The sequence below is a fragment of the Nyctereutes procyonoides genome, unplaced genomic scaffold (genome assembly GCF_905146905.1).
Source record: "Nyctereutes procyonoides isolate TBG_1078 unplaced genomic scaffold, NYPRO_anot_genome, whole genome shotgun sequence".
Taxonomy (NCBI): Eukaryota; Metazoa; Chordata; class Mammalia; order Carnivora; family Canidae; genus Nyctereutes; species Nyctereutes procyonoides.
In genome coordinates, this window is record NW_026575125.1 from 83,696,854 (window position 1) to 83,721,525 (window position 24,672).

At 40.7% G+C, this 24,672-nt stretch overlaps 1 protein-coding gene across 1 annotated transcript in view; it reads right to left on the reverse strand.

Annotated features, from left to right (window-relative positions):
* Positions 1 to 9,780: 9,780 nt before the first annotated feature.
* LHFPL1 (LHFPL tetraspan subfamily member 1) overlaps positions 9,781 to 24,672 on the reverse strand; it is a 50,083-nt gene continuing 35,191 nt past the window's right edge. The window contains exon 4 of the mRNA XM_055338248.1: positions 9,781 to 10,707. Coding sequence (XP_055194223.1) covers positions 10,526 to 10,707 — 182 coding nt within the window. The 3' untranslated portion in view covers positions 9,781 to 10,525. The remainder of the gene's footprint in view (positions 10,708 to 24,672) is intronic.

Genomic DNA, 24,672 nt, shown 5'->3' on the forward strand with positions numbered 1-24,672 from the left:
CGAGTCCAGTATTGGGCTCCCTGCAGGGCTTCTCCCTCTGCCTATGTCTCTGTCACTCTCTCTATGTCTCTCATGAATAAATAAACAAAATCTTTTAAAAATGAAAAATAAGTTATGGTACAAGGAATACATTCAAAAGTCAACCATACATGTTCTAAAACTGGATTGTGGTGATGGTTGCAGAACTCTATAAATGTACTAAGGATAGATGAATTGTATACTTAAAATAGGTGAATTTTGTGATGTTTATACTTTAATAAGATTGTTTTTTAAAAGAGGTCAACCAAGTATAGGTATTTGCACAAACCTTTACACATATTTGCACACCAATTATAATTTTTCCCTTTCTCCGGTGTTCTTTTTTTTATAATAAATTTATCTTTTATTGGTGTTCAATTTGCCAACATACAGAATAACACCCAGTGTTCATCCTGTCAAGTGCCCCCCTCAGTGCCCATCACCCATTCACCCCCACCTCCCGCCCTCCTCCCCTTCCACCACCCCTAGTTCGTTTCCCAGAGTTAGGAGTCTTTATGTTCTGTTTCCCTTTCTGATATTTCCTACCCATTTCTTCTCCCTTCCCTTCTATTCCCTTTCACTATTATTTATATTCCCCAAATGAATGAGAACATATAATGTTTGTCCTTCTCCGATTGACTCACCAATTATAATTATTCCAGAATTCACTTCAAAGAGTCCTAGCACATGTCCATGAAATAAGATATGAGCAAAATAATGTAGCCTTATAATCAGAAGAACTAAGGATAATATTCACAAGCCCAGGAAGAAGTCAGCCTGATAGCACCTGTGTAGTGAGTTTGGGTTGATTTCTCATGGTAGATCTACAACATTTAAAAAGATGATGGGACATAAAACAGCTAGCAATAGTCTCCAGACATGGAACACTTGGAAACCCTAACAGAAGAAAGATGTCTCACAGGTTTCCCATCTCTCACCCACATTGTAAGTAACAGATGCTAGAGAATTGCTTCCTGCTGAAAAAGAGAATGATGACTAGAAACAATTTTGAACAGGACCATCCTTAAAAAGGAAGGCAAGTAACCCAAGGTTGCTTTTGGAATGTGTCCCTTCACTTCTCTTCCCAAGCTTGTACTCAGGCCCTCATGTTCCCCATCTTCCCAGGAATGGAGGAAAACAAGATATTACACAAAACTAATGACGCAAAACTGTTGACAATATATTTCCAATGAAGTTTATAAGAGGCAACTGGAATGGACCAGACATAAACCAAAAGAATAATGGTGAAATTTAATATATAAGTGTCTGGCGGGTGTAGAAGATATTATTTTAGTAAAAAAAAACCAAACAAACAAAAAACACCACAACCTTCCAAATATTCTTGAACTTATACCACACAAGCAACTGCCTATTTTGTAGTAGAGGTGGTGGTGGTGGTGGTGGTGGTAGTAGTAGTAGTAGTAGTAAAACAGTAAATATTTATTGAACATTTATTATGTGTCATGTCCTGTGCTAAGTGCTTAATGTCTTTATATCATTTAATACTCTCAACCAACCTATGAGGTGAGTATTACTGTCCCTAGTCTATAGATCAGGGAACTAAGACATGGACTGGTTAAAAACTTAAGATTGTACAGCTAAGAAGAAGTGAAACCAAACCTTGAGTGTTCCATACATTATTGAGATAGTTTGACAGAGAAACTGTAAATCCAGAATAGAACAAAAAAGGAGACTGATGTAACTGAGTACCTAGATGATAAGCTCAACACTATGCATGTTCACAGACCTATGCTACTTTAACCCTCAGTATAACCCTGGCCAACAGTATTATCCCTGCTTATGGATGTGTAAACCACTCTATTTTATTCAACAAGTGTTTATTGAGTTCCTGTTGTGTACTAGGCAATGTACTGGATGCTTGGATCACAGCAGTCTACAAGTAAGAAAAGTTGGTTGCTTTTATGGAATTTACATTTTAGTGGGAGGGAGAGGAAAACAATAAACAAACACATGCTATGAGGGAAAATGAAGCAGAATATCAGAAAATAAGACTTCCTTATTCTTATCCTGAGAAATAACCACTCTCTTAAATTTAGTGCTTATTATTCCCGTTTTTATTACACATATACACATATTACATATATATAAAACTTGGTGATATGTATATGCATATAGATATATATGCATATGTATTTATATAATGTGTGTGTCATGTTATATTTATACATGAACAACGCTGTACCTTTCAGTTTTGCTGTGTATCAAGTCTACAACAACAAGCTTGCTTCTCTTGCTCCCCTGGTTTGTATACCAGCTGGGGAAGCTTTTCTCCATGAATTTTCACTCTGAAGATGATATTGAGGGGTAGTCTCAGGGAACATGATGTGCTCTCACATGATGGAGAGAGAGAAAGGGAGAGCAAACTCTCTGGTATCTTTCCTTGTAAGGGCACTTATAAGAGTCCTATCCTCATGACCTCATCAAAACCTAATTACCTCCCAAAGGTCCATCTCCAAATACTATCACACTGTCAGTTAGAGCTTCAACATATGAATTTGGAGGGACACACTTCAGTCTATAGCAATCCTATATTCTGTTGCATCAGTCTATTTGTTGACCCCTGTGTCAATTTTACACTTATCAATCATTATAGCTTTGCATGAAGTCATGATATATGAATCCAAATGTGAAAATCAGCAAGTAAAGTTACACTAAGAAAAAAAAATAACAGATGGAATATTTATTGGAACCGCATGGAATTTACAGATTCATTTAGAGAGAAGTGACACATTGAAGTATCAAGTTTTTTTAATTCATGAAATGCATTTATCTCTCCTTTTAGTCTTTTCCCATGCCCTTCAGCAATGTTTTGTAACTTCCTCTACATCTTTCGTTTTAGTCTTAAGTACCTTATATTTTTGGTTGTTGTGGACTGAAATATTTTTCAATGACTTTTTCCTTACTTAAATAAGAATATTTCTAGAATTCACCATTTAGTATGATATTTGTTGAAGGCTTGATATCTGTTATCAGGTTAGGATATCCCCTTTTTAGTGCCAAGTTGCTAATACTTTCTGTATTAGCATTGTCATTGTATAAGACAATACAATCAGTAATGTCTTAGGATGGTACCAGTAAAGATAAGAGAAATAAACAGATAAGGAATGTATTTTGTACATACAATTGATAGAACCTGCACATGGATTGGAAGTAGGGACCAAGGGAAGAAAAGGAATCAGAGATTAACTTTCAAATTTTTGGCAGGAGTAATGGTTAGAGAGGGGAAAAAGGAAACTAGTAATTTTCTTTGCATAGGTTAGACTTGAGCAACCTAATCATGTTTAAATCATCATCATATATATAAGATCAGCTGGGGAGATTCTGCATCTTGAGAGGAGGCAGAAGAGCCAGAAAAGAATGAGAAGGGCCATCAAAGGAAGTAGGGGAATAACCAAATAAGTATGGTGCCACTTACTTACTAAGATTGGGATAATTATAGAAAGTAGGTTTAGGGAGGAAGGTTTGGCTCTTGGTTGTGGATATGTACAATTTGTAAAGCCTATTAGACATAAAAGTAGATATGTGGAGTATGTAGTTGGACTTATGAGCTTGGAATTCATGGGAGAAGTTTGACCCAGAAGATACTAATTTGGGAGCTATCAATATTTAAGTCAGTGTTTTTTAATCATGGTTGCACATTAAAATCACATAGTGACTTACAAAATCTATACATGTACAGGCCCCATCTTGGACCACTTAAATAAGATTCTCTGAAAGTTGGTCTTGGCAATAGCAGAGTTTTAACTCTCCACCTAATTTCAGTTTGCAATCAGAGCCAAGAATCACTGGTATAGATCATTGCTTTTCAAACTTTAATGCACCTGGGAATCTAGCTAAAATGCAGATTATGATTCAGTGGGTCTGGGGTGGAGCCCAAGATCCTAAATTTCTAATGCAATCCTATGTTTTTGAACTATAGCTCACAGTTTGAGTAGCAAAAGTAGGGATATTTAAAGCCATGAGAGTAGATGAACTCATCGAGGGAGTGGGTGTCCACAGAGAAAAGGTGCAAGAACAGCTGGGAACCCTGGGTGGCGCAGCGGTTTAGCGCCTGCCATTGGCCCGGGGCGCGATCCTGGAGACCCGGGATTGAATCCCACGTCGGGCTCCCGGTGCATGGAGCCTGCTTCTCCCTCTGCCTATGTCTCTGCCTCTCTCTCTCTCTCTCTCTCTCTGAGTGACTATCATAAATGAATAAAAAAAAAGAACAGTTATTGTTTTCCTCTCTCAATGGTTGGGAAATTGGTACAAGCACAGACCGTGTATATTATTAAATTTAAATGTATTAAGGCTTTGTGGGACAAATATATGACAGGAGCAAAAGAGTGGAACGTTTATTCAAGAGATGATTACATTGATGAATTATGGACCCTAGATTGAGTAAGTAGGATGGGATCAAAGAGTTGATAGAATGGAGATATTAAGAACATGAACTGAAAAGTTAAGAGGTGTTGGTCAGGAATGGGAGGCTTAGAATCAAGATTTAGGTGATGGTGTGTTTCTTGCTAATTTCAAGAGTGTGAGCAGCAGAGATTAGTTGGAAGAAAATATAATTGGAGGTAAGGAAGCCAAAGAACTTGGAGGCCAAGAAGTTGACACAGAAGTTCACATGAATGTTGAAATTTCCAAAAGGATGGCTGACAAGAAGTAGGCCACGTGCTGAAGTACTCAATGAATGAAAGATGAGTAGGAGGCCAGGAGATGATATCAATAATGAAAATGGGATGGGATGGTCTAGTGGCCCCCAGAGATTCTGACTCAGTTAAACTGGGGTGGGACCTAGGCATCAAACTTTTATCAAAGCTTCTCAGAGGACTCTAATGTGAACCAGAATTACAAATCACTGTTAGAATAATCAGTTTGAAGTGAAAGGTATGGAGCTGCTGAATGGTAAATGCCTACCATAGCTCCTGGGGAATGTGAAGGCCAACAGCAAATAGGAGATGCTGTCTTAGAAAGCTTAGTAAACAAAGAGAAGTTAAGTAACTTTCGCAGGGAGACACAGCTTGGAAATGTTTAGGCTGGGAGTCAAACCTCATCTGCCTGAACTCCAAAGCCTTGACAGTCTTCACTCTACCACGTTACCTAGGGGTCAGTATTTTAGCTCAGAAGATACAAAGAGATATCATGGAAAGAAACCCAAAATTCCCCAAATGAGATTCTAATAGGTCACAGTGGGAAGAGGCAACATATCTCTGGAATGATTCCAATATTTACCTCTTTATCTACCCCTCTTTTATTCCCCTTGACCTTTCTAGCAGCTTTGTTTCCTTTCTGTAGTTGCTACCATCTCTCCAGGAAGTAGACGCACTACATGAAAAAGAGACAACATTGTGGGCTGCCCTCATGGATGCCAGCTGGCCTCAATGCTCCCCTTTCCCAAGTACTGTTCTTTGGGGTCTCCTTTCTAGGGAGGGAGGAAGGAACAGGATACAGTGCTGCAGTCAAAACCAAGCATTTTGTCTCCCCCTACTGCTACCTCTTAACATACCAGCAGCTCTATATAATGAAAATCTAAATCGTTTGTGTGCACACATAGCAACTGTTTATTTTGCTGTTAGCTTTGAGAACTCAGTGGGGGTTCGATGCATTCAGAGAAGAGATCAACACTGGGAGAGCCTAAACTCATAAGTAGACAAAATGAAAATTAAAACTGAAAACTACAACTGAAAGAGAGGCCAGTAATAAATATCTGAAGCTCAGGAAATGCTTTTAAACCAAGGACATGGAGTGGAGATGACTCCTTGAAAGGGCCATGCTTCCTGTCTGCTGAGAAAGCTTTACTGGGCCTGGTAAGAGATTGATTGTGTACTCTAGAAACAGCACACCTTTCCCCTTAAACCACCAGGTGCAATGCCTTCCGTCTTTTACAAAATGCATTCCCTATTTTCTTGAAACTTCCTTTTCTTTTTCCCCCACCAACAGGCTGCCTTGGGACCAAATACCATCCTGCAGTTTCTCCACATTAGTACTTCTACCAAAAGTGAAAGCCAGACTGAAGAAAGTCTTTATCACATTTTGAAGGGGCCAGGCCCTCCCTCTTAGTATACTGTGTTTGACGGTTTATAAAGCCTGTGCTTCTTCGCAGCTTCCTTATCCCCTCATCTACCCAGGGTTTCCTCTCATCCAACAAAAAACTTATATTGCCACCAATTCTTACAGAAGCCAAAACCCCTTTTCCAGAGGTCAGAGCCTTTCCATCTTTGTTTCCTTTGTTTCCTTTCCATCTTGGCAAAGTAGGATCCCAGTGCCTGGAATCCTCAGTCACTACAAGTGAATGGAGGGAGCTACTCCCCTGGGAGCAGGGATAATGAGGGACATTAGGGAGAAGACATTGACTAAGACATACCTGAGTGACTAAACACTTGCAGTATACCAAGATGTAGAAACTATAACCATACAGACATCAAGGTATGTTAATTGAGCAATTACTGCCACTATGGCATTCTTTCCTAAAAGAATGTCCTGCTGAATGGGCTCTTGTGAAATAATCAGATTGTGAGCTTGTCCAGATGAATAGCATCCCACCTGTCACCACCTCCTGCCAAAAGATCTAAGTGTTTCCAGTAAAGGACCTGTGGTACATCACTCCATCTGTGTACACAGGTGGGAAGCATGGCAGCCAGCCAGGCATGGGACAAATCACAGTCTCTAAGGTCCTCATTTGATTCATTTGGACCTCCACCTGACCCATGATCTCTCCTTCCTCTCTGTTCAACAGTAGCCAGAGAAGGTAGGCTTAGCTTTCAAGAGTCTACTCCAGGCCACAGGGGGGGAAAACAGGCTAGTCAGACATATGCAAAAATAAGGCTTGGCAGCAAAGAAAACAGACACAGGCAGAAAGGAATTTAAATTCAAATTGAACAAGGGGCTGAATCCCTCTTTCACTATAAGCCCCTAAAGGTCTGGTTTCCTCAAAGAAAAAAAATCCCTTTTAAATATTATCCCCTTCCCCTAGAAAAGGAGAGGAAGCATTCCAACTAGCTAGTACTTTATACAAGGTGACAGTCATTTAAAAGGGTTCTTTGGAATTAATTCCCTCCTGTTCAGTCTCCTCTTTAGGGTGTAACTACTTCCCAGTGTTACTGTTCCCAGTTCGAGTGTCTGGACCATGTAGGCTTCCTGAACTCTAAAAAGCACAGGGTTCCTGAAGAACAACGTATAAGGGAATGATCGTGTCAAGGGCCAAGTACACTCACTGAGCTGTTATTTTCCATTTGCTCCTCCCACCCCCAAAGTCCATTCTGTGCTCTTATTATTTGCCATGTTCTGTACCAAAGTTGACCTCAACAGATTGTAGCAACAGGGTTCTTTGCTAGCTGGCATCTGGCTAGGTCTCACTAATGGTGGGCACTGGCAGGAGATCAGAGTGTCAAGAGAGTGAGATTTTATGCCCCTCTCCCCTCGTCCCACCAGCTATGTTGCATTTAAGCAGAGTCCACATTATGCTACCTCAAGTCGCAGCTCTTATCAGGCAGCTCCCCTCTTGCACCAGAATAGCTCTTGCTGGGTTCCAACAGTTTCTTCCTCTTGCCCTTTAAGTCCTAGGGGTAATAACAGCTCCTCACTGTTCATAGTATCTCTATGTCTCACTAGCACCAGCAGGTCCTTTAATCTTACACACTCCACCATAAATGGTCCCCCATCAGGACGGCTGGGTGGCTCAGCAGTTGAGCATCTGCCTTCAGCTCAGGGTGTGATCCCATGGTCCCGGGATCGAGTCCCATATCTGGCTCCCTGTATGAAGCCTGCTTCTCCCTCTGCCTATGTCTATGCCTGCCTCTCTCTCTGTGTCTCTCATGAATAAATAAATAAAATCTTTTTTAAAAATAAAATAAAATAAATGGTCCCCCCTGCATTAAGCTCATCTTGGCTGAGTAGACCTTACTGAGTATGCCATCTATTTTCTGCCAAGACCCTGGCTTAAAGATATATACCACTTCCACAAATTCCATCCCACAGAATTCCAGAAGGTTCCCTATCCTGAGAAGAGAGATCACCTGATCTGTCTTTTCTAAGGAAAGTGGTCTGCCTTTTCTCAAATGCTTGACATATTCTCCATATCATGGAGTTTCCTAAGTTCAAGTTGCATTATTTTGTCTACCTAATAAAAATGAGGTTGAGCTGATTCCATTTTGTTTTACCTGTTCTTAGTTATATTCTTAGTCATCTTTCTTATAATTGCAAACCAAATTACACTGCTTCCTTTCCAATGAGGCATGTGCAACTCCCTTACCTTAAATACTTAATCCAGTTCCACAAGGAAGATAATTCTTGACACCAATTCAATCATCAGTTATTCCTCCAGTATTTCCCCCTTGGTGATAGGAACCACCATATCCCAAAGTGGTCATCCGCAAACTTTCACTTGCCCTGACATACATGTATCCATTAGACTAAGTGCTGTGGGACCTAATTCCTAAATATCTTTTTTCACATTCATCCATTTGCTCAAGCCCCACAGTTACCACCTTAATCAGGACTGGTTCCTTTTACACCTGGATTACCAAAACATCTCTAGTTTCTCCCTATTCTCTTTCATTCTCTTTACTTTTGTCAAACTGATCTTTGAGAAAACATAAATATGTTCATGTCACTTCCCTTCCAATGGTGCTCCTTTAGGATAAAATCCAAACTCCCTGTCCTGGGGTAGAAAGCCTCATGGAATCTGAGCAGTATCTCCCTTTTCAGCTTCATTTTTGGCCAACTCACTTTGTACAACCTTATTCATTGCTTTCATAATGGTTCCATATTCTTTCATGTCTCCATGCTCCTGGTTTTCCTGCTCCTTTGTCTAGTACTCTCTTGCTTTTGCTGACTAACTGCCCCTACTCAGCTCTCAGACTTATCTTAGGCATCATCCTTCCTATGAAGTTTTCTCATGAACCCCCTCGCCTCAAGTTGATTTAATAGCCTCTCTACATGATCCTTTAGCCCCCTCTACTTCACTTACTAGCACTTAGACTCCATGCAACACACTGGCAATCATTTATCTACATGTCTGTCGATGCCCACCACTATCTCTTTTAGGGTGAGAAACTGTTTCTTCCTTTTATCCATAGCACTTAGCACAAAGTATGGCATACAGTAGGATACTCAAGAGATGTGTCCTGAATGAGTGACTAGATGAATGAATGAGCTCATGAATGAAGTATATACTTGAATTCACTTACCTACATAAGGTCAATATCAGGACCCTGACCCTTGAAATGGCATGTAACTAATAAGACCAATTTTTGCTAGTTCTCCCCTTCCAGGTAGGGCTGTACCTAAACCACTTTGGAGTGATTAAGAATAGAAACAGATGAGCTGGCCTTTTGAGTCACAGGCTCTCCCTAATCCCTAAAGCTATAGTTATAGAACAATAGAGCTGGCCTGAATTAATTGGGGAGGGGGAGACAAATTCTGTCCCTGGGAGACACCAAGTTCTTCTACATTGTCTGTCAGCTTTGAGCACCGATGGGATGGAGGCCAGCCCTAAAAATATATCAGCCCTAGTTGAAATCAGAGCTGTGCTCCTTCATGTCTAATTCACTCCTGGTATGATGGAGGGAAAGGCATTTGATGAGCAATCTTAGAAACAGAAAGAGAAACTTATATCATGCAAGGAATGACTATAGGGACAAAAGGCTACTGTGAATTTCCTAGTCAATAAAAATGAACCCTAATAGAAATTTTAATAAGGTACCAGCAGAAACATCTTTGTCATCATCATTGTGAATTCATGTTTATTGAGTGTACAACAAATGCTAATCTCTGCTCAGAACACTGGATGAACGCCATTTCTGTATCTATAAGGGATTAGGGAATACTTGCCACTATTTTGATGCCAGTCACCCAGCCAGAACACAAAATGAACTCTTATGAATATTCTAAGCATAATGAGGAAGGGGTTTTAGATTCTATGCAACTATCCTTGATTAGTGTTTTCCCCATTGTGAGTCACCTTCTCCATAGGCTTCCCCACAACTGGAAAGGAAAAGAAGCAAGAGAAAATAGGAAGTTAAGGTATAGTCCTGAGAAGGTTGCAAAAATTTGAACAGTGGCATTCCATAGACGTTTGGATATGGCAATAAATACCAGGGGGAGGGCCATATACATGGAGTGTAGGAACCAGCCCTGTTCATCTCCTGGTCCTTCCCTGCACATGTGTTCCTACACAGCCTTTAAGTGATAGACAGGAGCTGTAGAACTCTGAAGATCTGCCTGATTGTGAAGTTACCTTTCAGGTGAGGATCTTCTCCTTATTTTGCATAGAGGAGCACTCTGGGACTTGAGGGCTAGTGGGTACTCACCAGCTAGGTAAACATTTAAGAGAATCATTGTTCTTGATGAATTTTGTAAATAGCCACTGACCTACTGGCTTATGGGAAGGTGGAAATGAATGGTGAGTTAAAAAGCATGCAAACAGGAGGCCACATTACTGGCCTCTTTTCAAGGCTCTCTTCCTTTCTCTTTCCCACCCTCTCCAATCTTCTGCCAAAACTCAAGGTTTGAGGCAGTGGTCAAGCTCCATGGCATAAGAATTGGTGTTCCTCATGATACTCTCTGCCAACATGACAGGCTTGGGGTTTCTTCCAGCAAAGCAAGAGAGCCAGGTACAGATCAACATGGCTGCAGCTGCTCCACCTCCAGCACAGTAATAGGCCCAGCCAAGCCGACAGGTACCTGTAGAAATAGGGACAGAGACATGAGGGTTGGGTTGTCTTCTCAGACATTCTCCTTGGGGTGTTAGGGTTAATGTGAAACTATGAAACTGAGTGCAACTGGGCTTCTTGTTTCTTCTTTTCCTTTTTTGCTAATGGCTGGTATTTGCTTTAGTAAGAAGTTATAAAATGTCATTTTGTTACAGTAGGAACCTGAGGGTGGTGTGGGTGGTAGTGGTGGTGGTACTGCTAATGAAGTTGATAAGAACAACTTGATCAAGTGTCAAGAACTATGCAAAACTCCTTAGACATACATCCCATTGATCATTACAGTAACTATATGAAATAGGCACTCTTTATTATCTCTGTTTTATGTAGGATGAGGTAACCTGAGGCACAGGTTAAGGCAATTGTGAAAGATCACACAGCAGTAGAGTCAGGATATAAACCCTGGCAAATCTCTACTCTAAAGCTCTACATTTTTCACCACACAGATGTACTGCAGTACAGGGTCTATTTCCAAAGAACCATTTTTTGTGCATCATCAGGAGATTTGACAGGCACAAAAATAAAAATCCCTTGCCCCTTGTTACATGCCTTTATCTTAACCTATCCCTTTCAGCATCTCCAGGGAAAAAATACGCATTGGAATCAAGGCAGAGCTTGTAAGGTGGTAGTTTCATTTTGAGCAAGTGAGTCACCTGCTCAAAAATATCCACTCTACCACCTGCCTTTCTATCAGAGGTAGATTCTGTCCTTTGAAATATTTGTGTTTTCTCAGAGAATATTCCATCCAAAAATGTCAATGCCCAAAGAAAGAAGGAGAGCCATTAATTTATAAGGGAACAGAGTAACAATGAATTGTTAAAATCAAGTGCTTAAGCAAACAAGACTCCAGAAATTGGAGTAGATGCCAGTAATGGAAAATTGCAGAGGGGCCCCAAGAAAAGAGGTAGGCAGTGACCTTCACCTACCTCACAGTCTTGCAGAAAGCTACTCCTGACTACAGTCAGTTGGAGATGTCAAGACTGATGTTGACAATTTACTTCCTAATAACCAATTGTTTCTGTTCACATGATGTTCAGTGAACCTTAATTTTCCTTCCTTTAATTGACTAGTTGGCATGTCATATAAAGAGTATAAGATGGCCCCAAGTTAGACTCCTTTGTTCCTCCTTTCAGGCCAGCCTAATTTACCCTCAATTTCTTATCTCGGAAATAGTGTTCCTACCACCACCAAATTCTTATTCATACTCTCTCTCCTGCCAGAAACAGCTTCTTTCCTCTTATTCACCAATTCATATCTTTCTCAGAACACTATCCAGTACTTTCAGGAAGCTTTCCCACATTGACGCCAGTGGGCTCAAGTCACCTCAACCAGGTAGCCCTCCAAGAGTTTGTTCATGCATCCCTTACGTGGGTGTACTGTTTGACAAATTAAGAGGAAAATTTACATATCATATATTTTTCATCTGCCTTTTACCCCCTTCCAGATTGTTGGCTCAACAGTGCAGATGTATTTGTCTCTTTCTTGATAATGCCTCCCATGCTCTGTTAACAGTGGGTGATCATTATGTATATTTTAGCCTAACAATACTCCAAAGATGGGTACACTTGAATTTTTAATCCTCAACATCCAAACCTATGGCTTAAATTTTTTATTAAAGTTATAAAACCAGCTATAGTACTATTCTATTTGTTCCTGGAATGTGCTACAGTCCTTACTACCATAAGGCCTATGCATATTCCATTGCCTAAAATGCTTACTGCATGTGCACATAAAAACAAATACTTCCCACCACTCTCTGCCTAGTCAATGTTCAGTCATTCGTCAAAGCTCAGCCCAATCATAAATCCTTAGCAAAGTTTTCCCTGACTTCCCTAAGTCAAATTCCTTCATCAGAGGTCTTCATTAGCATTGTGTATACTTCCTTCTATACTTGAATGAATGAGTGAATCCCTTATCCCTTGCCATGGCCAATGTGACAATTTTAGTTCTTTAGCAGAGATAGTACTCTACCAATAGATGGTGGCAGTCATATAACTTCTTGAAGTCCGATGGCCCTGTACAAAAAATACTAGTGAGAGCCAGACTATGGTAGATATGGAAACAATGCAATACTTAGACAGATGGAGTGAATTTGAAAGAGAACCCTTCTTAGAAAAAATAATTCAACTATCTACAAAGTGGCCTCAACATGAACAATAAAGCTGGGACTCTGAGAAGAGTCCACTGAAGAATATCATATTGAGGAAGTAGCCAATAAATTTGTACCTTCCCCCTACCTTGTCACACCTCCCCTTAGAATACACACATACTCACTAAAAGTAGGAGGTTTTACACAATGCTTTGGGTTTCACAAGGTGAAAATTCTAGAGATGGGCAAACCTTCAACTTCAGCCATCCTTAGGGAAGGCTGCAGGTTTTATTGTGCCCATTTCACAGACAGGAATGTGAGGCTTAGTTGACAGCCCTGGGAACTCTCTCAGAAGCAGGGAGGTAGAAGCAGGGATCCAGACCAAAGTCTCTACTATCAATCTGGTACTCTGCCCTCTACTGGTTTCCTCATCCCCTGAAAGCCATTTTTCTCTTCCAGGACCCTTGACCTGTAAGCCCTAAAGAGGAGGAATCTAAACTAATTTGTAATAGGTTCACCTGAGCTTCTCTCATAATCCCTCTAACCAAAATCTCCTGTGCTTACATGGTAGAGTAGACAGGAGCCAGCTCTGGGGTGGACCCAACTTCCTCTTCTCTGGCATGCTCCCAATGTAGTCTAGACAAGGCATCAGAAGTCTCATTCTTTCTTGAGTTGCTTGTCAGGTCATCCCTCCATTAGAGTAGCAGGGATATTTTTATTAGATACATGCACCCTGGGTTCAGGAAAATAGTTGTTTCTGTAAATGAAAGGAATAAATGCATAGCATGTGATTCCCCCAAAGCCCTAGGCAGGAAGAAAGCTGACAGAGTGGGCAGCTCCAGAGTGAAGAGCTAGCTAACAGGACTTGATTAACCTTTTAACAGTCAGGTCAGAGCCAGCACCAAAGTGCTCCCCTTGCCACAACAAATGCACTCAGACTTGCCTTTCACAGAGACTCCTGTTAGGCCACTGAACAGCACCTCAACTCTAAGATGCTCCATGTAGGTTGCCCAGGAGAAATAGAGTAAGTAGATCTTCTATCCAACCTTCTCCCAACAACCCTACCTGTTATCTGCCTGAGGAAATAGAGAGGTTATATCAGTAGCATTGCAAAAGGAGGGGGAAAAAGCAAACCTTTCAAGAACTATATATTCAAGTTGAGAGCTGCTGTCAATATTCACTTACTTCACAGAAAGCTTGGACATTTGTCCAATGGCCTATAAAGGAATTTGTGTTTTCTATGGAAGGGTGCAAAAAAGGAGCAGTGACAATGAACTATCACCCTTCACCTCCAATCACTCTTTACTGAAGTCCATGGACCATCACCAATTCCTAAATCCTACTCTCTGAAGCACCATTGATTATTCATCTAACGAACATTTGTTAAGAACATATTATGTGCCAGACACTTTGGATACACCATCCTATTTGATTCTCATGACAGCCACAATTATTATCATTAACAGATGAGAAGACAGAGTCTCAGAGAGACAAGTTACTCTGTCAACTTATAAGTGTCAGAGTTCAGATGTGAATGCCAGCACTGAAAGTCCATGGTCATCTATTTTAACCACGCCAGGAGAGTGGAGCCAAGGATACAAGTTACTGTGGTCTAAGATTTATGGGAAAGTATGCCTTCAACTAATCACTTCAGCTTTCTGTGTCTCAATTTCCTTTGCTTTAAGTGAAGCGAATTCTGCCAGACAGATTTTTAAAAGCCCCTTCCAACCTAAAATTTCCATTTTGCTATGAACATAATAAATGCTTTAAGAGACATATGATGGAAATACTATAGGAACATCTAAGAAAAGAAGAATTATTTGTGTCTGGGAGAATTCAGGCTCAGATAATGGTTTTGCAGGGAAGATAGCATTTCAACTTGACTTTAGCAGTGGGAAGTGGGCATTCTAGGCAGTGGGAGTGGTTGGTGTGAGCAAAGTTATATAAGTGAGAAAGTTGACCACATGTTTCAGAAACAGTACTCCATTCAGAGTTGCTTCAGAAAAGGAGCTATAGTTGGCAAATAATAAGCTGACTCTAGACCAGGAGGAGCCATGAAATCTGGCATCTTTCTCATGAGCAATGGGGAATCATGGAAATTTTCTGATCAGAGGATGACATGATAAAACAAGGTTTCTCAACCTTGGCACTATAGATATTTTGGCCCCCCAAAAAACCTTTGTTGTATGGGAGTGAGGTGAGGTGTGGTGGGGTGGGGAGGGTTGTCGTGTGTATTGTAGCACCCTGGCCTCTACCTACTAGATGCCTGCCCCTTATCCCTCCCCTCTGAGTTATGGAAACCAAAAATATCAACAAACATTGTCAAGTATTCCTGGAAGCAGGGGTGGAGTGAATTGCTTTCCATTAAGAATGACTGAGTTAGAAGTATAATTTGGGAAGATTAACCTACAATCTCTGTATAAAAGGGATTGGAGGCAGTTGTATACTCTAGGAAGAGACCACTGAACCAGAGGACAGAGTTGCTGGTACACATCCAACAATACATAAAATAGCCTCCCACAACAAAAAATGATCTAGCAAAAAATGTCAGTATTTTTGAGGTCAAGCAACCCTCATCTAGGTAAACATCAAATATTTACACTTTGAATTACCTCCAAAATGAATCTTGATGACTGAAAATTAGGCCAGCAGAATGGAATCTTCTTCCTTAAAAACAGCTGTGCATGGTTTCCTACTGACCTGGGAAGCTGACTGGAACTGGAGCATGGTTAGCTTTGAGAATTCTAGTATGCTAGCCCAGGGAAGCTGGGGAAGTTAAGGAGAGAGATCTCACAAGGTATTCAGGAGGAAGCACTGATTCCCTGGGAGTCAGGAGACAGGAGTCTGAAGAAATCTCTTAACCCCAAGGATTTCAGCTCTCTCACTCTTAAAATTGGAGAAAGTAGTTAAGTGCCTGCCTAAAGACAGAGCAATAAAAACTAGATGAGTTCCTGAGGTCCTTTTCAGAAATAGCCAGGCTCACTGCTGCCTCAACTTTCAGATTGACTCTACCAATTCTAAGCCTCCATGCTAGAATTGCTCTTCATGTCCTCAGAAAATATAATACAGTGAGCTGACACCACAGCTGGGGATTGTCTCTACATACATACATAGGTATCTGTGAAGAGAAAGATTGGGTGGTAGGATAGGGAGAGAAAAGAGGTCCTAACTGCAAATTGGCTTTATGCAAAGTTTCTAGAGGATCCCTGAGAGAAGCTTGTTCCTTTTTTGCTCTTCTGTATAATTTCCAACACTCTATCTGTGAGTCATTCTATTCCAGTGTTGAATTTGCTGTGACAAGATCCCTCATAAAAGTTATTAAATCATCACTCAGCAGTGGGCCTGACATTTAAATCAAGACACGTTGCTTTTATTCCAAGTTGCAAATCAAATTGGTTTGGAGTTTGACTTTATTTTCTTTGATTCAGCATTAAGTTATATTATTACATCTCTGCTGTTTAGAGAACAAATTGTCACTGGCTGCTACTGAAACTGGCCCCCCTCTCCATAGAGCCCCAGTCCTATGTCCTTAGGAACATGGTGTCTGGCCAACTGTAAATCGATCATTATGAACTACTGGGAGGAGTTAGCCACTGGCTGATGCTTTTGGTGGGGTCTACTATTGGCATGGGTATTAGAATTGGGAATCAGAGTAGGAAAGAGTCTAATAGAGAGGCTCTCTTTGCAGAGGCCATGCTCAGAGTGCCAGCTTAAAACCCAACAAGCTGGAGAACTAATCTAAAGAAAGGAGTCCTGCTTGGAGAAAGAGGGAAAAGGCATAGGAGAGTAAACCACTTTGGAAGACAGTTTGACAAATTCTTATAAAACTAAAGATACTTATACCATATGATCTAGAAATCATGTTCTTTAGTATATATCCAAAGCAGTTGAAAACTTATGTCCGCACAAAAACCTGCACTAGAATGCTTATAGCAATTTTATTCATAATTGCCAAAACTCAGAGGCAACCAGGATATCCTTCAATCGGTGAATGGATAAATTTACATTGGTACATCCAGACAATGGAATATTATTGAACACTAAAAAGAAGTGAGCTATCGAGATGTCTAGGCAGCTCAGTGGTTGAGCATCTGCCTTCTGCTCAGGGCTTGATCCCAGGGTCCTAGGATTGAGTCCCACACTGGGCTCCCCACAGGGAGCCTGCTTCTCCCTCTGCCTATGTCTCTGCCTCTCTCTGTGTGTCTCTCATGAATAAAAAAAATAAAATCTTTAAAATAAAAAAAGAAGTGAGCTATCAAGCCATCAAAAACGTGGAGGAAACTTAAATATATATCATTAAGTGAAAAGCCAAACTGAAAAAGCTACATACTATAGGATTCAAACTATATAACATCTGAAAAAGGAAAAAACTATGGAGATGGTAAAAGGATCAATGGTTGCCATGAGTTGGTAGGTCTGGGGAAAGATGAAAAGGCAGGGCATGGACAGTTGATAGGGGAGTGAAAATACTCTGTATGATAGTATAATGGTGGATACATGTCAATATATATTTGTGCAAATGTATAGAATGTACAACACCAAGAGTAAACCATAAAGTTATGGTCTTTGGGTGAATGGTGTGTCAATGTATGCTGATCAGTTGTGAAAAGTATACCACTCTGGTGGAGGATGTTGATAAAGGGAGAGGCTATGCATGTGTAGGGGCAGGGGGCATACGGGAAATCTCTGCACCTTCCCCTCAAGTGTGCTATGAATCTGAAATTGCTTTATTAAAGTCCTCATTAAAAAAAATGAAGTAAAAAAATAAAATAAAATAAAAAATGAAGTAAGTCTGTCTTTTGGGTTTTTCAAGTATTCCTTTTTAGAAAATCATCTGATAGAAGCCTAGGCCCCTGAAAGTTTGGAGGAAGAGACAGAGAAGCAAGGATGTAGCAAGTACATAATGACCACTAACACTTCCAACACTGACTAGCCTAGATGAAATGGAATATTCAGATAATATGAAGTTTTGATTTGATGAAAGTGTTGCCAAAAGTCTAATTCTAGGAGCTAATACTCTAGGAAAAGGCATGCTGTGACCCAGGATCAGAGGTCAGGAGCCCTGGATATGTAGTAAGAAAGAGGCTGGTGGAGGGGATGAGGACTGTGAAGTAGCTTGGAGCTTTGGGGTAGGGCAAGAAGGATAAAGCTGTTTAACAATGTAAACAGCTTTGGGGTGTGGACTGTAGACTACATTCCTATACAAAGATGACATCCAAATTCTAGGAACCCATGTCGTCAGGATTTGGGGAGGTAGTTCAGGTAGAATGCAAAAAGAACAATACTAATATTGTTTTATCATCTTATATACTCCAATAATCAGGGCACTTGAGAGACATTGCTCTAGCCTCAGAGGCAAAATAAAGGAAGAAGTGACCCCAAGGATGGAGGAGGATCTGCAGTCGGAACCAGAATATTGCCCTCAACTTCACCTTCCAGAGTAGATGGAACAGATATGCAGAGATGTCTGTCTAGGAGCCACCTGAGGGGCCTTCACAGCCTTCATCATTTCAAACCAGGCTGCCTGCACTGGCCCTGAGAGCAGTCACCTCAGCTACAGAGAGATACCTAAGATTCCTTTGGAATTCTATGGAGGGAAAGAAGAAGAACTAGAGAGAGATCTACAGAAGAAAGAATCTAAGGGAGAGTCAATGGAGTAAGTGGAAGAAGAAGAAAAGAAAGACAGGGAGAATTTGCTTAGAAAACCTTAGTATAGGATTAGAACACTAGAGAATCTGGTACCTAGGGACAGAATGGAGAGGTTGAGCTCTTCAACAGACCTCTTCTTAATAAAGAAGTTAGTTTTTTTCCAGAGCAGACCCAGCTCAGGAAAATCAGCTGCTTCTCTCATCACTGTAGCACCATCTGAGCTTATGAAACCAGGGCTGCAACCCACCTCCCAAATTGCTGTTTGGTGTGTATGGTGGGGGGAGGGGAAGGATAGGGTTGCTATTTGCTTATTCAACATATTTTTGCCATGGGGACTTGCATTTTGTATTAAGCAGGCAGCAAGGGTTTGGAAGAAGCTGGTGGTCCCATCTGTTCAGAGAGATACTGCTAACTATAGGGTCTCCATAGGTAGCAGCATAAAAATATTTTCAATGCAGCCAAGCTAAATGAAGAGAGAACTTTCTCTGCTAGGTTCAGGATGGATGAATAATTGTAAAAAATAAAGCAAAGCCAACGAATTCAAGGACAATTGCCAAACACCCTTTCCCCACCCCCACCCCACTGTAGCCCCCAGTGAAAAGATAGCCAAAATCATGAGGATAGCTCTCTTCTCACTCTCCAGGCTAAGCATGAGTATCAACAGAAGACCAGACTGGAGGCCCAGAACCCACTGAAGATTCCAGAAGCCTGTTAGGCTCCCTTGCCAGAGAAAAAGGCAAAACAAAAAAAATCCTTTGAAAAACTTCAGTAATTCAGGTAACCATGTTTTTGTTAGTAGCCACCGTTTCTAGCTACTTGCTAGAAAGTCAGGGTAGCACTCAATAAAGAGCCAAATCCTCATGGTGACAGAGATGCCCTGATATGTTTGATTGTTTTCTCTTACACTTTGCCAAAAAAATTGAACCCTGCTATTGAAACCTTCCCCAGCATTAGTAAGCATTTGCTTCTGACTCATCCTTGTATGTTGTCAACCAGTCTTTCCTATTTATGTTACTTCTTGCATAGCTATCCTGAGGTTTAGTTACTCCAATCATCTTTTCTCTCCAATGGGGGATAAAGGCAAGGAAGCATGTCTCAGGTCAACTTAAATTGTGCTTCTGGGTCTTTTGAGATTGTCCCCCACCCGCCCCTGAATAAACCTTCATGTCACTCTATGTTGTTCTTTTTACAGCTCATCAAACTACACTTGCAGCAGCATTTCAGAAGAGATTTGGAAATTGCTATAGACTGAATGTTTGCACCTCCCCAAAACTCATGTGTTAAACCCTAATGCCCAGTGTGAATGTATGTGGAAGTGGAGCCTTTGGGACACCTCATGACACTTAGGTCATGAGGGTGAAGCCTTAATAAATAGTATTAGTGCCCTTATAAAAGAGACCCCAGTGAACTCCCTTCCCCCTTCTGCCATGTGAAGACACAGCGAGAAACTGCCACATATGAATCAGGAAGAAAGAATCCACCAGACACTAAATCTGCTGGCACCCTGATCTTGGACTTCTTAGCCTCCAGAACTATGAGAAAAATATTTGTTGTTTATACATCATTCAGTATTTGGCATCTCTTACAGCAGTCCAAACAGACTAAGACAAGTACTTTCCTCAAAGAGACTAGTAAAAAACCAAGTTCTGGACCTGCTTGACTCAGCATGTACTCTGTAAGATACTTGGCCTCTTAGAAATTGGCCCCTCTCCTCTAGCATCTGCTCAATAGATTTCTGATTGCATCCACTTGAACTTTTTCAATTAATAAAGTCACCGTGGTAAGCTCTTTAAATACATTGTTCTCACATAGGTAAGATCAACAAACTAGATTGAGTAAAAGGGAGCCAGAGACAGAAGTGGAGCAAGTAAACAGACTTAGTGTGATAAGTGCTGTGACATAGAGCAATACAATGACACAGATGAGGGGCATCAAGTGCAGTTCTAAGGGGGCAAGGAGTTTTCAAGAAAAAGTAGGAAGTTAGCTCACTGAGGAAGAGAAGGGTATTCCTAACAATGGAAGAACACATGCAAAGTTGCAAAGGTTTGAAAGAATGTGGTATTTTCAGGGCGATGGGGCAAGGGGAGGAGCTTGAGTGTTAATGGAAGTGATGGCCAAGGTCCCTATAGACCATGCTTCCCAAGTCCTTTTCCTGTAGGCAATGGGGAACCATTGCTAAAGAATAACACCAGATTTGTATTTTTGAAAGATCACTTTGGCCACAGAATGTGAGATGGATCAAGAAAGTGGTGTGTAGTATCTTCAGGAATATGGAGAAAGTCAGAGGTTTTTTTCTATAAAATAGATGAAAAAGATTGATAAGAGAAAGAAAATGGATTCTAGAGTTCTCAAGTGCTTTAGCAGTATTTAATACTTCTGATGATTGATATCATTATGGTTTGGGATTAAAATTATTATAGTTGTATTTAATAAATGTCTATATATGTATATATATGTATATATATGTATATATATTTATATATATAAAATGTCTCCTCAAAGCTTCTTGAAGACTGTTTTTCAATTCTTAAAATGCTATAATGCTATGCAGTGTGTATATATATGTATAATATATGTTAAATATGTATATTATATAAAATATATATTTAATAAATATTAAATGTGTATAGATATATTAAAAATAAATATTTATATATATATAAAATGTCTCCTCAAAGCTTCTTGAAGACTATGTGTTTCAATTCTTAAAATAATGTACAGTGTCTCATTCAGTATCTTATATATGGTAAGTGTCCATAATATGCTTACTGAGTGACTGTTATATACTTTTTTTTCTGACTGGACTAGGTTGCTTTATTGGGGAAAGCCAGGATTACAATGGACTTAAGAGTTGGCATGGAGGCCCTTTTTCATGCCAAGGTGGGTACAACATTGACAAAGTGCCAGTTGCACTGCAGCCTCCGCTTGGCTCAGCTTGTCTTCTTCTGTTTCTCCTATTTGGCCACCTTGGGAGTTTGCCTTCTTACTTTCCCAACATGGGCCAGGGAACCATGGACTTCACCTCCAAGTATGCGGCCTGCTACTTCCAGGGTGATCAGAGCCTCCACTCCACACTGACCCAGGATAGCCTCATCCTCTAGGGGATATGCCTATCAGGATCAAGACTTGATCTTCTGGACTGATGTCCTCCAGCAAGACTGAACAGCAGCCGCTGCATCCTCTACTGCAAAGATGGAGTCCAAAAAGAGGAAGGAGCAAGGGCACACATGTCCTTACCTCCTGCAGCATGCCACATCACTTCTCTACTTTTATATATTTTTGCCAGAATCTTCAAATTCTTATTAATGCTAGAATGCCAGACCAGGCAAGCCGATACACCTCAAGATTCAGGAGCAGGTGCACCCTCATTCTAGCCATTGACTTAGCCCCATATCTGCAAGACCAGGTTTGAACATCAGCTATTTCTATCCATATTCCATTGGCCAATAGATATAGGCCCTAAATGCTCTCCTTGGGCCCAATATGTCTGGGTAACAATCAATGCCACAAATAATACCACCCGATATGTGTATAGCATTTTACAATTTACAAGGCACCTATTCTATCCATTATTTCATTTAATCCTCTTTTATTTGTTTTATTCATTCATCAGGTCCCAGCTAGAGGCAGGAATGTCATTATAGAGAAAGTCATTGAGCAGACAGATAAGTATATGATAAAGATTGCCACTTAGCCAGAGAGTTGAGACTGGGCCAGGTCCATGTGTGCCCAGGAAGTCATATGGCACATGAACATGAGGATGGCAGAGAATGGTATTTGCAACCATGACCTGTTATTTACAAACTGAAACTATGGACAAGTCATTTAACATTTCTGAGTTTTAGCAGTCCTATGGGCACAATGGAAGTGACACCACAGAGCAGCTGTGAAGGTCAAATGATATGACACATATAAAGCACTCAGCACAGCACCCAGAATAAGCAATACTTCTGGGTCCCCTTTCCTCTCAGCTAAACATTTTTCAATTAGTCCACTAGTTCCCACAAATGTCTGGAGACAGCTTTAACATGCATATTTCTAGGCCCTGCTCCAGATCTATAGAATTATTCTCTCTGGGGAGAGGCCCCTGTGATTGCAAAGCACAGTCCAGTGGGGAACCACCTGAATGAGACCTTATCATTAGTTCAAACTGATCCAACTTTTAGATGAAAGTCAAACTTTAATTAAGAACCTATGGTGTGGGGGTGCCTGGGTGGTTCAATTGGTTAAGTGATCAGCCATTGGTTTCAGTTCAGGTCGTGATCTCAGGGTCCTGAGATCCAGCCTGCATTGGGCTCTGCACTCGGCGCAGAGTCGGCTTAGAACCCTCTGTCCCTAAACTCCTGCCCTCTATTATTTCTCTCTGTCTCAAATAAATGAATAAATCTTTAAAAACAGAAAAAAGGACCTACAGTGTGTTTGATGAAGTGCTTACAGGCTTTCTTTTGAAAGATACATGTGTATGCAATTTCTCCCAGTTCATCTGAGTGGGACTTGGTGAAAATTGTTTGAGAAAGTCATGGAACACAGTGGACAGACATATATTTCCACCCCTGTAACTCTAACTTTGCCAAATAATTGCCCTGGGGATGTGCAAGAACTGTTCCCAGTTTTCCCTCTGATCCCTGCCTTTGAAAGCTCTTTCACTTATTAGATAACCTGGGTCAGTCTAACCTGTAAGAGTAACAACAATAATCATGGCAGTTCTTGTTGACGTTTATTGAGTTCAGGCCCTGTACTAAGTTTTAGGTGCCTCACTTCATTTTGTCCTCACAAGAGCCCCGTGAAATGGGCGCTACTGTACCAACACCCCTATTTAAAACTGGTTTCTGTTTATGTATATATATTTTTAATTTTTTGGAGAAGGCTTAGGATACTGTGTCGTTCCAGAGCAGCCCGGGAAAGACACTCACTAAAAGTGAAGGGAACAAAGAAGACTTACTGAGGTTTATAGAAGTTTGAGCAGAAGAAAGGGAAGAAAGGAGATGAAGCATGAACCCTATTTGACCTGAGGGCCAGACGCAGGATGGAGAAAGCACAGAGAACAGGATGAATTCACCTGCCTTTACCGCCATCTCGTGGTGGTCTGTTAGACAGACAACCAGTTCACAATTTTGCATTTACTGTTTCAATAGGGGAGCCTGCTAGACCCTCTGCAAGGCACTACGTGGGGAAACAAGGCCAAGTAAAACAGAGAACCTGCCCTTTGAGGTCCTTTTAGAGGCTGCCACCCTCTGGAGTCATCAAGCTGGAAGTCATCTTAGGGATGACTATGCCAGGTGTAAGCACCCTTTTCTCATGCAGGCTCTTTTCAGGAAAGGCAGAAATGTTTATAAGCACCACCATTTTTTTTTCTGTTCAAAATGAAGAATAGCTTAGCATCCCATGGGGTGTATAGAGTCTCATTACTTGAATTCTTCACTATTTTTAATAGAAGATGGTCAGTGAGAAAATTGGTACTGAAGTTTAGTGGCTAAAATGATAGGGAGGAGGAATCTAACAGTAGGTAAGTTTTCTCATCTTCTATGCCTTACAGGTCTAGGGCATTGTTTTCATAGAGCACATTTATGTGCACTTTGTCATTTCATGGCCAAAACAATCCCTCAAGAGATAAAATCATATTCATCATAGTCACTGGGAACTAGGTTTACAGAAGTGAAATGTATATGAGGAATCTAAAAAAGCCAAAGTGGTCCAAAACAGAGAGTAAAATGATGGTTACCAGGTGCTGGGAAGGGTCAGGGCGATAGGACAGACGTTGCTTTTAAGCAAACTTGCAACAAGTAATCAATAAGCCCTAGACCTCTAATGCACAGTATAGTGAATATAGACAATAATACTGTATCATAATCATCAAACTTGCTAAGAGACTAGAACTTAATTATTCCAACCACTTCAAAAAATAATTATGTCATATGATAGAGGTGCTAATTATCACTACAATGTCAATGGTATTGCGATATAGAAATGTATCATATTAACATGTACACCTTAAATTTACATAATGTTATAGGTCAAATATATTTCAATAAAAAGCACAAAAATATATGAAGGTGAAATGACTTGGTTCTGGTCACACAGGAAAATGGCAATGGAGCCACCTTGCAATTTGTTCCATTCACTCAGGGCAACATTTAGAGAGCACCCAAGCGTGTGCCAGGCACCAGGGATATATGGTTAAATTAAGTTGCTCCCTGACTA